Raw genomic sequence first — 17,883 nt, forward strand, 5'->3', positions numbered from 1 at the left:
TGCCTGTAATGTGTTTTAAGAATAGAGCTATTTGATTTGCAAGCATGTATTTTTAATAATCTTTTATTTTTACAAGATATTTTAAGACCTCGGGTAAGCCATGTTTTTTTTTGTTTTCTTTTAACAGTTATGCGTGTGATGGGGATTGTTTCGTTTAATATTTTGCTTAAAATTTCGGCTAAAGTATTGTAGTTATCGTTTATATTATCACAGGTAAGTACTTGATTCCAGTTGATTTTTGAGAGTTCGTTTTTAAAGGCCATTTGGTTTTTCAGATTATGGATTCTTTTATGTGTTATATAAGGTTTATTAGGTCTGTTTATGTCCTTGTACGATTGATTGTGAAATTCGCAAATAACGCTTGTGTGATCAGATAGCCCATAGTCTTTGATTAAAGTATCGTATGAATGATTGTTAGTAAAAACCAGATCGATACAAGTGGCAGAGTTCAGTGTTATTCGCGTTGGTTTTTTGATGATTTCTAGTAGATTAAGAGTCAGCATAAGATCAGAAAGGCGGCGAGTATATTTAGATTCTTGTAGCATATTAATGTTGAAATCACCCCCTATCACAATATTTTTATTCTGTTCTTTGTGTTTAATATTTTCTAATATGGTTTCCATACAGTTATAAAATATTTCAATATTTCTATCAGGTCTATAAATGCATAAAAGTATAGTGTTTAACTTAGGTAATTCAATACAACAGCATTCAGATACAAATTCAGTCGATAATTTGTTAATGTCATTCCTTACAACGTATTCTATTCCATTTCGAACCAAAATGCAAGTTCCTCCTCCACTGTGTTCACTTCGGCTAAAGTCTGTGGCTACCTCGTATCCCGGTATATCAACTAGATCAAGTTGTGATGACGTCATCCAGGTTTTTAATCGCTCGTTTTTAACGTACCATATGACAATAGAGAGTGGAAATGGGATAAATATAATCCCACCAAAAACATTCTGTAAAAAACTAGCCAAGTCTCGATGGAGCTGCTTGTTTATCTCTAAAAAGTAATGAAATCTAGACAAAGTCGTGCCAAGTCTAAGGTTCCTTACTGCGATTTCTTTATTATTATAGTTAATGTTGTGTGACTTGGCCGTTGAAGGGTACACAAGGGTACAAAACCAGGTGCTCCATGACACCATTGCACCAATCTGTCGCCAGAACCGCTACCCATTGACGATGGAAAATTGCCACTTGGAAAACGTTGATTCAATAACCAGTCAATTGTAGGCTTGATAAAGCTGCGTATTTCAATAATACTTATGTATGGGCGAGCCTGAAACAAACACTTCTTTTTGGTGCAATGGCAGATTGGTGCAATGGTGTTATGGAGCACCTGGTTTTGTACCCTTGTGTACCCTTCAACGGCCAAGTCACACAACATTAACTATAATAATAAAGAAATCGCAGTAAGGAACCTTAGACTTGGCACGACTTTGTCTAGATTTCATTACTTTTTAGAGATAAACAAGCAGCTCCATCGAGACTTGGCTAGTTTTTTACAGAATGTTTTTGGTGGGATTTCACTTCTTTTTGTAGAAACGTGGGCATATTGATTTATTTTATTAGATTTTCTTATTTAACACATTTTTTTTCTTTTTAGGAGTAGTTTTTTTTATTATTACAAATCTTTCTTTTCTTTTTTTCCGGTTCTGATTCTTGTACAGTAGCAACAGTTTTTCGTATTGCCCATTCATTAAATCTAATAATTAAATAATAATCAGTAATCCGTCACTAATCATCATATAATGACTTGGCAATCGCACATAATGCTTTACTCGTACCGTACTCGTAAATATGTGTAATGCTCAAACTGCCATTAGCGCTAGCGTTATGTTCAATTAGAATTATTTTTAATAGGTGACGATGATCCTTTTGTCATTATGCAGCCGTGCGATGGCCAAGTCATTATACGTATTACAAATTAAAGATATCTTATTGATACGGTTTTAACACCCCCTGGCACTGATTAAAATAACCGACTTGGTTTCACATTACATCTCAAAACTTTTTTGTAGTAAAAGCGTTGCGAGACTTGCACCTTTTTACATGTAATGTTTTTGATGGGATCTCATCTCTTTTTGTAGGCAGTCCTTCTTTTCGGGTACTCATACCCATACTATGTATACACATATCATAACTAAACATATCTTCATTCATACTCACATCGTACATCGTAGTGTACCTTTACTTTACTTTACCTACTATTTGTAGGAACTGCAACAGTAACTTTGTAATATCATATATTTATATGGGATTACAAACTTACTTATGCAGTTCTTAGATCTTTAAAACGTGACTGATATTGCAATATTTTTAGGTTTTCCCTTTATGTGGCCATTAAACCCTAACTCTGTACCAAATTTCAGCTCTCTGAGTTTATGGGAAGTACTAGTTCTATTCTGATGATCATGAGTGAGTTTCATAAATGCGAAACTTTGCTTTCGCTTAACTTCGGAACTAAATGACCTACAGACTTGAAATTTTGGATTTTAAGTATGTGATTATAGCTTACTGGATGACCAAAATTTCTGCGTTCTGGTCTTATCCAGAGGTTCTCAAATAGGGGCCTGAAAATGCGGCGAAATGGTTCCAGTAAAGGATGGTACGGCAGTGTTTGCTTCGCGCTCGACTTGGCGGGGGCACTGCCGTGCCCCCCGATACAGCTTTTAGTGCTTTTCTCGATATACTGGCTGTAGGTTTTTGATGGCAAAGACAGCACTGCTCAACCTATTACATAATATGTCAACATGACACTTCCAGCCAAGGTCCGAGTCAACCGTAAAACCCAAGAATTTGCTCACAGCACACACTGGCATTGGGCCGTTTTACAATGCACAAAGGTATCATAGTGTTACGACCCGAAACAATCATGACATTTGATTTTGCGACATGTAGGAGCAGTCCATTTGACGAAAACCATATTTTCAGGTGCTCACATGCGTCATGGATTTTCTCCGCAAGCTGCATGTTCATGGGTTTCAGCTCTCACAACGAATGTCGTGTCGTCTGCGAAGAACACGGGAGTACCAGTCGTGATTGCCGACAGAAGATCGTTATAAAACAGTAAAAAAAACGTATTGCCAACCGCTGAGCCCTGAGGAATACCTAAATTAACGTTACCAGTGTCCGATGTTAGTGTTTATCCATTTGTGGACATCCTCACAACCTGCCTGCGGTTGCGGTTTGACAAGAACGATGTGAATAATCTATGTGCTGAATCCACAATACCGAACAGACTTAGCTTAGTTAATAGCAATTTGTGGTCTATAACATCGAAAGACTTGATTAATACGAATTATGATTTGATTGTCGTTTATTTTTAGCCCCGGAAGGAAAAAGCATTGAGGAAAATGAATTTTGATTTGAATGTGGTTTGTATTTATCCCCCGTCGGAGAAGGAAATGAAAAATACGAATATTGATTTGATTGTGGTTTGTATTTAGCCTTTGTCGGAGAGAGAAATGAGGAATACGAGGAATACGAGAATATTTAATTTTTGAGTTTTGACATCGTTATCGAGCGATATTACATTTTGACCTCTCCTCAATTTGTTTGTCACGAAGTACTTTCCTCAATTTAGCACTAGCACCTTCATAAAAAGTGTTCCTAATTTCAAGTAAGTCAATATTAAAATTTAATCCAGCTTCTCGTTCATGTTCTATGAGAGCAATAACTGCATCTATATGCTTACGCAACTCATTAGCTGCCATCTCCTTGTTATCATCCAATTTCTCAGACACGTAGGTACGTTTCTGATAAATTGGATGATATGAGGAGGTCTTCATATCATTACCATCGAATAGCTCTCTTAACGTTGTTCTCAACACATAACGATTTGTGTTAATATATTTTTTTGATTCATCATTGAGAACAACGTATGCTTCTTCGAGTATATCGTCTTTGAGACTTTTTAGAATTTTAGTAGCTTTAAGAATGAAATCTGTGAATGTTATATCGTTTCCGCTGCTCCTCCTACGACTGGTTCGCATGGCATTTTTAAATTTTATCTAGGAAATCTTGCACCTTGTCTAGGACGGCTAGGTCGGCTGCTCGGTCTTTCTCGTCAAATTGAAGGACTGTTTCGAGGGCTAGATTCAATTGTTTCGGCTCCACTGCTTTCACTGTGTTTACTGCAACAAATTACAAAACGGGATGGAAACTGTGAAAAGCGTTCTTCAAAAAACTGAAATTGTATTGCTAAAAGTAGTGTTGACCAGTTTTTGGTAAAATGATTCATCCAGTATGGCTGAGAACTAAAAAAAATATTAAAAGGTACTTAAGGTACCTAATGGATTAAAACTAAAGTAAAGATCCTAAACCTAAACACGAATAATTTCTTACATTGATCCGCCATTTTATACCTCTATCGCACGTATATATAGTACATAATATATATAGTACTAAGTACTAGCGCGACACGCCCCGGTTTCGCAAGAGTTACTTTAACAAATTATACGCCTAAACCTTTCTCAAGAACCACTCTATTGTAGATGAAAATTATTCGGTAATTCGCAACTCGTGACGATTCGGTCTATTTTAATTTTTGTCGTATTTCGTTTCGAATTTCCCATTTTTCGAAGTTGTATCGTAGATAGATATGTAGAATACTCTGTATTGGCACACCTCAGTAAAAGATACAGCTTAAAGAAAAACAATCGATTAAAGATACAGGCAATATAAATGTATGGGAAGATCGTAATGTTTTATTATATCATACGTTTTTAATTTTAGTTTCATGAAACCATACATACCTACGCGCATACATACAAAAGCGCTGGTGGCCTAGCGGTAAGAGTGTGCGACTTTCAATCCGGAGGTCGCGGGTTCAAACCCCGGCTCGTACCAATGAGTTTTTCGGAACTTATGTACGAAATATCATTTTTCGGGGGGCACGGCAGTGCCCCCGCCAAGTCGAGCGCGAAGCAAACACTGCCGTACCATCCTTTACTGGAACCATTTCGCCGCATTTTCAGGCCCCTATTTGAGAACCTCTGGATAAGACCAGAACGCAGAAATTTTGGTCATCCAGTAAGCTATAATCACATACTTAAAATCCAAAATTTCAAGTCTGTAGGTCATTTAGTTCCGAAGTTAAGCGAAAGCAAAGTTTCGCATTTATGAAACTCACTCATGATCATCAGAATAGAACTAGTACTTCCCATAAACTCAGAGAGCTGAAATTTGGTACAGAGTTAGGGTTTAATGGCCACATAAAGGGAAAACCTAAAAATATTGCAATATCAGTCACGTTTTAAAGATCTAAGAACTGCATAAGTAAGTTTGTAATCCCATATAAATATATGATATTACAAAGTTACAGTTGCAGTTCCAACAAATAGTAGGTAAAGTAAAGGTACACTACGATGTACGATGTGAGCTTCGAGCAACACCGGCTTCCGACACGTCAGAAGGGAGGGGCCCAAGCGATATCTCACCGTACAAATCTTTCTGCCATTTTTCGCGGGGGGAAGGTGCACACAGTGGCACTTCTCACACACTTACATACAAAATCCAATCAGAGGCCCTACTGCGAACCACGTTCGACGTGTTGCCTCTCTATGGCACTTGTAAATTCATACGTAAGTGTGACAGGGAGGCAACACGTCGAACGTGGTTCGCGGTAGGCCCTCTGTAATGACGACACAAATACATACAAAATGACACACGTCAAATACAAATCTTGCAAACCTCGATCTCTTTTTGTGTATGGACGAGTGACTAGTGTCACAACACGCACACTAACACATTTCCGTTGAAGCATGTCATTGTATTCTGAGAGAAGAGAAGTCGGATTTGTCGCTCGACCAATCCGCAATTTGTACTGAGCGAGCAAAATCGATAAATCCAACAATTACTTGAGACTAAAATATAATAATTGTATTTAAATGTAATTAAACGTATGATATGTAAAAAAAAATATTACATGTGAAATGTAACACTTTCTTTTTGTAAATTTGACGTCCCCGACCTCTTTTTATAACAAAAAACCGAGCAAACAGGCATTTTTGTGCAGCAGTGTTCACGCGCGCGTCTGGACTCGGTCTAGTGAAAAATCCAAGTGCAACTAGTTTTATTACCCGCGGTAGATTATATTGACGCGCTAATCTTGTACCTCGGCAGAGGGGAAATAGTGCGAATGCCGCCTCCCTTCCGTGTTGCTCGAAGGATGTGAGTATGAATGAAGATATGTTTAGTTATGATATGTGTATACATAGTATGGGTATAAGTACCCGAAAAGAAGGACTGCCTACAAAAAGAGATGAGATCCCATCAAAAACATTACATGTAAAAAGGTGCAAGTCTCGCAACGCTTTTACTACAAAAAAGTTTTGAGATGTAATGTGAAACCAAGTCGGTTATTTTAATCAGTGCCAGGGGGTTTCTACAAAAAGAAGTGAAATCCCACCAAAAACATTCTGTAAAAAACTAGCCAAGTCTCGATGGAGCTGCTTGTTTATCTCTAAAAAGTAATGAAATCTAGACAAAGTCGTGCCAAGTCTAAGGTTCCTTACTGCGATTTCTTTATTATTATAGTTAATGTTGTGTGACTTGGCCGTTGAAGGGTACACAAGGGTACAAAACCAGGTGCTCCATGACACCATTGCACCAATCTGTCGCCAGAACCGCTACCCATTGACGATGGAAAATTGCCACTTGGAAAACGTTGATTCAATAACCAGTCAATTGTAGGCTTGATAAAGCTGCGTATTTCAATAATACTTATGTACGGGCGAGCCTGAAACAAACACTTCTTTTTGGTGCAATGGCAGATTGGTGCAATGGTGTCATGGAGCACCTGGTTTTGTACCCTTGTGTACCCTTCAACGGCCAAGTCACACAACATTAACTATAATAATAAAGAAATCGCAGTAAGGAACCTTAGACTTGGCACGACTTTGTCTAGATTTCATTACTTTTTAGAGATAATTGATATTTACCAGTTGCCTTTCGGTGAAGGAAAACATCGTGAGGAAACCGGACTGATCCCAATAAGGCCTAGTTTCCCCTCTGGGTTGGAAGGTCAGATGGCAGTCGCTTTGGTAAAAACTAGTGCCTACGTCAAATCATGGGATTAGTTGTCAAGCGGACCCCAGGCTCCCATGAGCCGTGGCAAAATGCCGGGATAACGCGAGAAAGAAGAAGGAGAAACCATACATACCTACGGATACATTAGCATATTTGCTGTTATTCGCTTATATCTCGCATATTCCCCGCAGTAATTCCTGCCCCCTCAATATTTGTGGCAGTAGAATTATTGCCTACTTCTACTACTGTTCTATTTGCAGGGCTATATTCAGCCTTATCTTTTTCATTTGGTGGCATAGAAGTCTCGTCTTGTCTATGTTTAACTTCGTTGACAAAATGGGTATCATTCATGTCAAACGATTCACCATTTTTTGATTTATCGATGTCAACTATATTATTTATTGGATTTTCAGATGTATGCTCTTCATGTGTTATTTCCTTTTCCTCGTAAGCGGTTGTTATGTCAGAGACATTTGTCGATGTAGTCTCAGTAACATTTTCATTTGTTTTATTACGGTTAGTCTCTGTTTCTGTAGAATTAGACGCATCTGTATCATATTGAGCTCTAAATGAGAACGTATTCTTGGATTCCAATGCTTCAGCATCAGTAAAATTTTCCGTTCTGTTACTGTCTGTATTTTCTATGCGTTTCGAGTGAGTTAGATTTTTGACGTATTCGACCTGGTCTTTTACTGCTTCTATTTCTTCTTCTATATGCTTAATCATTGTATCTACGGCATCAAAATTTCCTGGACTAGTATCCACTGCAAACGAATCGTTTGCGTTACTTTTTCTTAAAATTCGTCTTTCATCGCTGATTCTGAAACTATTAAAATATATATTATATGTTATTCGGCGAAAATGACCCAATTTCATTATTTATTCTGAATAGTCACAGGTATAAACATACTATATACAGTGGAATGTATAAAAGTAGCATTTTACATGAATATAATATTGTGTATTTTTTAAGAGACATGTAAGGTAAACACGTGTACATAAGTGTGGCTTGCCTTCACATTGTAGCCTATTTATACAATAATTAGTAAAAAGTACCTCTCATAACATAAAATGGAAGGTTAATATTGGATTGGACTGTAGCCGCGCGCGTCAGTTGACGTCTTTGGCGGTCAAAGTTCAATAGTATCTATACGTAAATATGTTTCTCTGAGGTTAATCAGGCTAATTTTACTGCGGCTTTGTATAGTGTTGATTGGAGCTACATACTTGCCAAAAACACGAACGCTAAAGAACTTGCGATTTCTATTACTAATATTATAGTCAATAAGTTTTATATCTGTTTCCCACTGCGTATGAGAATGATTAGTAATGGGCATAATTCGTCCTGGATTAACGCAGATGTTAAATTATGTAAGTCTTTATTATTCGACATTATAGAATTTGGTAATACGCACCCAAATAATGATTCAATTAATACATTTATACATGACATGAAAATCCATTATGATAATTTAATTAAGAGTAATAAATCTAGTCACTACAACAATCTAATTCAATTCAGTACTAATACATCTAAAGCTATGTGGAATGTTATAAATAAGGAACGGGGAAAACATAATAGCCCTGTGCTAGATGTGGCAGACGTTATAAAAAAAAATGACGGGTCAAAGTTTACCTGTAAAAAACAGGCATTAGATGCAATGAATTCTAGGTTCCTAGGTGCAGCGGAAGCGTGCGGGGCGCCGCGCGCTGATGTCGCCCGCGCCCTGCGCCAGCTGCGCGACGCCCGGCCCGCCGCGGACTGCTTGTTTACACTCCGCCCTTTTACAGCGGATGAGGTACACCGCTTGATTGCTTCATGCATTCCACCAAAGGCTTCTAAAGACGTTTACGGAGTGAGCATGAAACTGGTGAGGCTAGCGCCTATTCCATTAGCTTTTGCGATGGCTGAACTTTTTAATCGCTGCATAAAAGAAGGTACGTACCCGGACCCGCTTAAAATAAGTAAGGTTGCACCTATCTTCAAAGGAAAGGGTAGCAGAGGAGACATGGATGGCTATAGACCGGTATCGATTATTCCGGCGATAGCAAAAATTTTTGAGCATGGCCTAAGTGCCCGTCTCTCACAGTTCCTAAAATCAACAAATAGTCTATCTGACAGACAGTATGCGTACCGTGAGGGCAGATCCACCACGTCGCTATCCCGTGAACTGATACGGCGTATTGTAGCAGCTAGAGAGAGTCAGCAGGAGGTCGCAGTCTTGTGTTGTGACCTCTCAAAGGCTTTTGATGTTGCCGACCATGCAGTGCTCATAGGTAAGCTGCGCCATTACGGCATCCTCGATACATCATTGTCCCTTTTCTCAAGCCTACTTCAAAATAGGACACAAGTTGTGGTTAGTGATGGTGGGAAAGTGAGGTCTGATCCACAGGGAGGACGTATGGGCGTGGCGCAGGGATCATCAGTTTCAAATTTGCTCTTTTCACTGCTTTTAAACGACCTGCCTGATGCCATAAAAGCCGGTGAGGTACTAATGTATGCTGATGACGTTGCTGCGATTGTTACTGCTCCGAATGGAGATGGCGTTGAGAAGGCGTTGAACGAGGCAGCGGCGCAGCTTGCTTATTGGTTCAGAACCAATGGCTTAGCTCTCAACCTTAAGAAAACGCACTTCATGCAATTTAATTTATCTGGTCGCCAAGCAGCGCCGCTGGCTGTTGAAATTGATGGAACGCTGCTGGAACAAACCACTGCTACAGCTTTTCTGGGTTTTGAGATAGACTCGGGCTTGAAGTGGGATCGGCATGTAGACAAACTGTGCAGCAGAGTAGCAAGCGCGTGCTTTGCCCTTAGTAGAGTAGTCGGGTCTGTGACTTCGGAGGTGGCCCGCGCGTGTTATTTTGCTACAGTTCACTCCCTAATACAGTACGGGGCGGAACTCTGGGGACGCTGTGCCGAGTGGGAAAGAGTTTTTCGCCTCCAGAAACGCGCCATACGAACCATCTCACGAGTACCGCTAGATACTCCGGCAAAGCAACTGTTCACAAAACTGGGCATTCTCACATTACCCGCAGTAGTAATAATGCAGGTTGCAGTGTATGTGCGTGAACACCTTACATCCTACAAAACGAACGCAATGGTACACGAGTACAATACGCGAAACGCTAACAAGCTTGTAGGTATTAGCCGCAAACTTGTGAAGTCGTCCAAGTTAACTCACGTTATGGGCCCCACGGTCTACAACAAGTTACCAAGCATTGTTACTGAGGCCACAAGTCTGCATAGGTTTAAGTGCCGTCTAAAACACTGGCTTATTGAGCGCTCGTTCTATAGCTATGATGAATTTTTAATGTATAAAGACAGTTAGTCCATATACCAACATCCTTTTTAAGTGTGATTATTTATTTATTACTTCGGTACTGACTTCAATAGTAGGTACTATTATTGGGTATGTGTTATAATTTATTCGGACGAATCCGTGAAGTGACTAATTATAGTTGTATAATTGTACATTTTTACTAATATTTTATTTTTATCATATTGTGATCTAATGTTAACTCAATCATTTTACAATACTGTAATCTGTTGGGAATCATTATAATTATTATCTTTGACATGTAAACCGGTTTTATCAAATAAATGACTATGACTATGACTATGACTACATATTACTTACTTTTCTGGTGAAACAAAAGTAATGTTTAATCGTCGTGGTGTCTTTCGAGACAACCCAACATCGATAACATTGCTGTGCTGTATTAGTATCTCCTCTGTACTAGTCTCGTCTTCTTCTCTATCTCTAGAAAACTCATTAGAAGTTATTTCAGTCCTAAATTCAAAGTCCCGAGTACTTTGCCCACCCATTAAAACCTTTTCTTCCGATTCAGCAGATTCAGTTGACTCTTGTTTACTGGTTCGGAGATTCTTCTTGTGTTTATTTGAATAACGCCATCTGTCATGTCCTTGCTTTGGTCTTACATATGGTTTATTTTTAGCCCCCGACGGATAAAGCATTGCGGAAAATGAATTTTGATTTGATTGTGGTTTGTATTTAGCCCCCGACGGAGAGGGAAATGAGGAATACGAATAATGATTTGATTTTGGTTTATTTTTAGCCCCCGATGGATAAAGCATTGCGGAAAATGAATTTTGATTTGATTGTGGTTTGTATTTAGCCCCCGACGGAGAAGGAAGTGAGGAATATGAATAATGATTTGATTTTGGTTTATTTTTAGCCCCCGACGGATAAAGCTTTGCGGAAAATGAATTTTGATTTGATTGTGGTTTGTATTTAGCCCCCGACGGAGAGGGAAATGAGGAATACGAATAATGATTTGATTTTGGTTTATTTTTAGCCCCCGATGGATAAAGCTTTGCGGAAAATGAATTTTGATTTGATTGTGGTTTGTATTTAGCCCCCGACGGAGACGGAAATGAAGAATACGAATAATGTTTTGATTTTGGTTTATGTTTAGCCCCCGATGGATAAAGCTTTGCGGAAAATGAGTTTTGATTTGATTGTGGTTTGTATAATTTATCCCCCGTCGGAGACGGAAATGAAGAATACGAGGAATACGAATTTTGATTTGACTGTGGTTTGTATTCAGCACCCCTCGGAGAGAGAAATGAGGAATACCAATTTTGATTCGGAGAAAGAAGTGAGGATAACGCGGATACTGGGTTTTGATTTGATTTTGGTTGATTAATATGCATACCAAGCAACGTCTTTAAATCGTCATTAGATACGAAAACCTCCGGTTTTTTATAAGGTTTGTTTTTAAAAAAGTTAATGTTTTTTGGTGAATATGTCTTTTTTGTTTGTGCCGTAAAAGTATCGTAATATCTATGTTTGCGTGTTTTCCATTGATTCAACGTACGCCTAGTAGTAGTTATGTAGCTGCGTAAGGCATTGGGTCCATTGCTTTCAATATATGTTTGCCAATAATTTTTGATCAATTTTTTTAATTGAGTTTTTACAGCATCACCGAGCGAGTCATAATGCTTCAATGCAAGCGAAGCGAGCACTCTTCTTAACGAGTTCCCTGTATTATATTCTTTACCTCTTCTCATGTTCTTTAGGTCACTAAGAGCTTTCCTCAATGTAGCACTAGCACCTTCATACAAAGTATTCCCAATTTGAAATAAGTCGGTATTTTCTCCAGCTTCTCGATTAAGTCCTATTAGGGTAATTACTGCATCTATATGCCTACGCAAGTCATGAGCTGCCATCTCCTTGTTATCATGCAATTTCTGAGAAACGTACCTTCTCATGTCATTATCATCGAATAGCTCTCTTAACTCAGTATCTGTGTTAATATATCGTCTCGATTCATCATTGATAATGACGTATGCTTCTTCCAGTTCATCGTCTTTGAGACTTTTTAGAATTTTAGCTGCTTTAAGAATGAAATCTGTGAATGATATATCATTTCCGCTACTTCTCCTACCACTGGTTTGCATGGCATTTTTAATTTTATCTAGGAAATCTTGCACTTTGTCTAGGACGGCTAGGTCGGCTGCTCGGTCTTTCTCGTCAAATTGAAGGACTGTTTCGAGGGCTAGATTCAATTGCTTCGGCTCCACTGCTTTCACTGTGTTTACTGCAACAAAACGAGACGGAAATTGCGAAAATGACAAATTGTAACTGTCTCTGTTTGGCCCTATGCTTGACTGGTCGAAAATGTCATTGGGCATTAAATCCACCATTTGTATAGTATATCTTATAATATTTAGTGCAATAAAGTATAAATAAATACCCCAACCCCAACCCTATAGTCTGCACCTTTAGGTGAAACAAAGGTTAGTTTAAATGAAAGAAAACAAACAATTTGTAGGTACATTTCGGGTATTTTTAACATATTTTATTGGTTAACCAACCAAATACAAAACCGCCTGGATCTGTCACTGAACGACCTGACTTTAACCTACAATATTTTATCATGTAATGTTTTCGTCTACCCTCAACTGCCATTTGAGGGTAGATTTTGTTTACTTTTATACCTAAAGATACAGAATAGAGAGATGGGAATAATAATGGCCACGAAGAAGAAGAAGAAGAAAGGAAAGTTTAAATACGTACTTAATATTATAAATTATAAATACTATTATTAATTATTATTAATATTATAAAGGCGAAAGTGTGTCTGTCTGTCCGTCTCTCTGTCACCTCTTCACGCTTAAGCCGCTGAACCGATTTAGTTGAAATTTGGTATAGAGATAGTTTGTGTCCCGGGACTCCCGGGGAAGGACATATGATACTTTTTATGTCGGAAATCGTCTCTGAAGTGAGTGCAAAGGGGGGCGGAATTGAAAAAGTTAATGAATTGCCTCATAATTGAACTAAGCAATGTGCGAATTGAATGATTGCTATTAACATTATCCAGGCGCTATACCTACTTCAGCTGCTGTCACTAATTCCACGCAGACGAAGTCGTGGGCAACAGCTAGTATTTAAACTTTTTATAACAAAGTCCCCACTGATGTAGTGAATTTACCACTTCACAAATTTAAGTCGCACATTAAGCGCTCCTTGTTAAGTAAGGCGTACTACACTGTAATAGTATTTATAAACGATAGATGCCTTTAAGCCGGTAGCTTGATTACATTAGTATAATAAGAGTTAAATAAATATTGTTCTTTTTTACATTGTGAATTAAATATGCTAATAGTGTCCAGTAGAATTGACATATGAGACAATGATGTTCTCGCTTGATTACATTGTTAAATTTAATTTTATTTTTCGACACTTGGAGACCTTATACATCTCTAAGTATTTCTTTATTTGATTTTTATTTTTGATTGTACATACCTATTTTTTTTAATGTTTCTGACACTTAGAGACCTTTATATCTCTAAGTCAACTTAGGCTAGTAATTATGTGAAGCTATACTGTCTTTTTATATAACATATGAGCACAATATGCCGTGTCTAAGGGCCCCCCCCACATCTCGCGTCTTCCGATCGTCGGCGTCTACAATTCTATGGCCGCTGCTCGACGCAACGTCGACGCAGCGTCGACGCAACTGCGCAGCGACGTCTTTTTCCATAGCGCTGACCAGACGCCGACAGACGCCGACGCTCGAAAGACGCCAGATGTGGGGGGGCCCTTACAGCTACATGTTATTACTATTTTAATATTAATATAGGCCGGTAGCTTTAACATGTCATGCTCGCTTAAAAGTCTTTGCTTACGGTGGCGTCGTTGATCGGGTCGCCACTTTCCCGAATGAAGGTTGAGGGAGGCGATGGCTGAGATATGCGTCATACTCGTGAACGGGTGCTGTTTGTGGAGACTGGTCTGTTTAAGCTAACACGAGCTATTATACTTAGTAACTTTATTTTTATTTATTAATTACATTCTGCTCTCGGGTCTCTATTGTTTCCCAAATAGTTTTAAGTCATAATGTATTGTTTGTCCGGATTTTCGTTAGTCATAATTGGTTTTTCTCAGAAACGCGTAATTTTTCAGGATTGCCATAAAACAAACCTAACCTAACCTAACCTATCTACAGTGTAACCTTACGAAAATCCTGAAAAGTTAACGGTTTCAGTTTTATGACTAACGATAATATGACAAACAATACATTATGACTTAAGACTTTATGGGAAACAAAGGGACCCCTCTGCTCTCGTATGTTTCTTTTCTCTTAATGAATGTATTAATTATACAGGATATTGACTCTTGGAGACCCTATACATCTCTAAGGATAACTTGATAAACTATATACTCAATCTTATAGTTCTGACAGCTAGAGACATTTACACCTCTAAATATTATAGATTTTTTTTTGTGTGTTTTGTATCTGTATTTTGTATGTAATTCGACATTAAGAGATATACATCTCTTAGTAATTGTAATACGTTAGATTGAATTGTTGGTTTTATTTTATAAAATTGTTGATGTTATTATTTTTGCTTTTATGTAAATTCAATGTTGACGTGTAAAAGTGCCCTTGTCGCCTATTTGCTGAATAAATGTTGATGTTTGAAATAAATAAATAAATTTGTTTATTTATTTGTTTATTTATTCTTAAAGAAGCTGAAAAGTCTCCGGCCGTATCCTTTGAGCCGGGGAGCTCGCGTTTTTCTGGTTTTCGATTATATCTCGGAAACTATAAAACTTAGCGACATGGCCACTTATACAAAATGAAAGTTAATTTACTATCTTGTTTGTGAATCTTATTTTTACAATGTTTATCAGTATGTCCATCTGTGGCATCGTAGCTCAAAATATTATTTAAATTAACAAAATACAATACATTACCTATTATACTGGCAACAGCGATAAACACAACGGCTTCCATTTTTCTGAAAATAATTCAAGAAATTGAAAAACCTACGGACGACGACTTAGGCCAATTTTTTTATTTATAAGTGTTAGCGTGTTTTTATTATGTTGTAAAAATGTTATTAAATAAATAAAATAGAAATTGCAACATAATTGTAAAATATTTATGTGTAGGTACGTTAAAAGTTAATATCCAATTTACATACGAGAATGTACTTCCGTCCGATAAGGGGTTCATAAGGGGTCCGATAAGGGGTTCGCTCCGTGCTTGAGTGTGGTGCTGCCTTAGAGCGTTTTCATTTTCACATTGTCCAACCCGTTATTGGATCCGAATAAAAACCTTGATTCTGAAATAAAAATCCATGATTCTGATCCTATTTCTGATTTTTAGGGTTCCGTACCTCAAAAGGAAAAAACGGAACCCTTATAAGATCACTCGTGCGTCTGTCTGTCTGTCTGTCCGTCTGTCACAGCCGATTTTCTCCGGAACTACTGGACCAATTAAGTTGAAATTTGGTACACATATGTAAATTTGTGACCCAAATACGAACATGTAACGTAAACAAATGAATTTTAAACATAGGGACCACTTTTGGGGGGTAAATGAGAAAATTAAAAAATAATTTTTTTCTAACTATATCATGTTACATATCAAATGAAAGAGCTTATTGTAAGGATCTCTATATATTTATTTTATAATTTTCGAATAAACAGTTTAGAAGTAATTCAAGAAAATAGGCAAAAATGACCATTCCCCCCCACTTATCTCCGAAACTACTAGGTCTAAAATTTTGAAAAAAAATGAGAGAGGCTGTATCAGGGACACAGCCGCTATGGCTGACGTGAAACGTGGTGTGGACCGCCAATGCGAAGGCTGAAGGCCGAGCTCCGCGTAGGGCCGAAGGCCCGAAGCGTCCAGGATTTAAGTGCTTTAACATAGAACAATAGCAACAGTGTCTAAATGCGAAGGCCGGAGGCCGAACTCCGCGTAGGGCCGAAGGCCCGAAGCGTCCAGGATTTAAGTGCTATAACACAGAACAATAGTACAATTGTCTAAATGCGAAGGCCGAAGGCCGAGCTCCGCGTAGAGCCGAAGGCCCGAAGCGTCCAAGATGTCAGTGCTTAAACACATAACAATATTACAAGTGTCTAAATGCGCAGGCCGAAGGCCGAGCTCCGCGTAGGGCCGAAGGCCCGAAGCGTCCAGAATGTTAGTGCTTTAACACAGAACAATAGTACAAGTGTCTAAATGCGAAGGCCGAAGGCCGAGGATTTAAGTGCTATAACACAGAACAATAGTAAAAGTGTCTAAATGCGAAGGCCGAAGGCCGAGCTCCGCGTAGGGCCGAAGGCCCGAAGCGTCCAAGATGTCAGTGCTTAAACACATAACAATATTACAAGTGTCTAAATGCGAAGGCCGAAGGCCGAGCTCCGCGTAGGGCCAAAGGCCCGAAGCGTCCAGAATGTTAGTGGTTTAACAGAGAACAATAGTACAAGTGTCTAAATGCGAAGGCCGAAGGCCGAGCTCCGCGTAGGGCCGAAGGCCCGAAGCGTCCAGGATTTAGGTGCTATAACACAGAACAATAGTAAAAGTGTCTAAATGCGAAGGCCGAAGGCTGAGCTCCGCATAGGGCCGAAGGCCCGAAGCGTCCAGAATGTTAGTGCTTTAACACAGAACAATAGTACAAGTGTCTAAATGCGAAGGCCGAGCTCCGCGTAGGGCCGAAGGCCCGAAGCGTCCAAGATGTCAGTGCTTAAACACATAACAATATTACAAGTGTCTAAATGCGAAGGCCGAAGGCCGAGCTCCGCGTAGGGCCGAAGGCCCGAAGCGTCCAGAATGTTAGTGCTTTAACACAGAACAATAGTACAAGTGTCTAAATGCGAAGGCCGAAGGCCGAGCTCCGCATAGGGCCGAAGGCCCGAAGCGTCCAGGATTTAAGTGCTATAACACAGAACAATAGTAAAAGTGTCTAAATGCGAAGGCCGAAGGCCGAGCTCCGCGTAGAGCCGAAGGCCCGAAGCGTCCAAGATGTCAGTGCTTTAGCACAGAAAAATAGTAAAAGTGTCTAAATGCGAAGGCCGAAGGCCGAGCTCCGCGTAGGGCCGAAGGCCCGAAGCGTCCAGAATATTAGTGCTTTAACACAGAACAATAGTACAAGTGTCTAAATGCGAAGGCTGAAGGCCGAGCTCCGCGTAGGGCCGAAGGCCCGAAGCGTCCAGGATTTAAGTACTATAACACATCAGTGCTTTAGCACAGAAAAATAGTACAAGTGTCTAAATGCGAAGGCTGAAGGCCGAGCTCCGCGTAGGGCCGAAGGCCCGAAGCGTCCAGGATTTAAATGCTATAACAAAGAACAATATTACAAGTGTCTAAATGCGAAGGCCGAAGCGTCCAGGATGTCAGTGGTTAAACACAGAACTGACAGACTGGACGCTTCGGGCCTTCGGCCCTACGCGGAGCTCGGCCTTCGGCTTTCGCATTTAGTCACTTGTAATATTGTTCTGTGTTAAAGCACTGACATCCTGGACGCTTCTTGCCTTCGAGAGTGCAGCCTTCGACCTTCGCATTTAGTTAGACTCTTGTACTATTGCTTTG

The 17,883-nt window shown here is 39.2% G+C and overlaps 2 protein-coding genes across 2 annotated transcripts; both read right to left on the reverse strand.

The window, feature by feature from the left end:
* Positions 1-4,009: 4,009 nt before the first annotated feature.
* Positions 4,010-11,536, reverse strand: LOC134677632 (uncharacterized). Its single transcript, XM_063536093.1, has 3 exons — positions 10,674-11,536; positions 7,169-7,861; positions 4,010-4,139 (listed from the first exon to the last, which is right to left on the reverse strand). Exons 1-2 carry the CDS (start codon positions 11,129-11,131, stop codon positions 7,195-7,197), a joined length of 1,125 nt encoding a protein of 374 aa, XP_063392163.1. The 5' UTR covers positions 11,132-11,536; the 3' UTR covers positions 4,010-4,139; positions 7,169-7,194.
* A 64-nt stretch (positions 11,537-11,600) lies between these two features.
* LOC134677670 (uncharacterized) lies at positions 11,601-15,300 on the reverse strand. The gene is made up of 3 exons (XM_063536132.1): positions 15,261-15,300; positions 11,675-12,597; positions 11,601-11,609 (listed from the first exon to the last, which is right to left on the reverse strand). Exons 1-3 carry the CDS (start codon positions 15,298-15,300, stop codon positions 11,601-11,603), a joined length of 972 nt encoding a protein of 323 aa, XP_063392202.1.
* Positions 15,301-17,883: the final 2,583 nt, after the last annotated feature.

This window comes from Cydia fagiglandana, chromosome 26, assembly GCF_963556715.1.
Source record: "Cydia fagiglandana chromosome 26, ilCydFagi1.1, whole genome shotgun sequence".
In the NCBI taxonomy this organism is placed as follows: domain Eukaryota; kingdom Metazoa; phylum Arthropoda; class Insecta; order Lepidoptera; family Tortricidae; genus Cydia; species Cydia fagiglandana.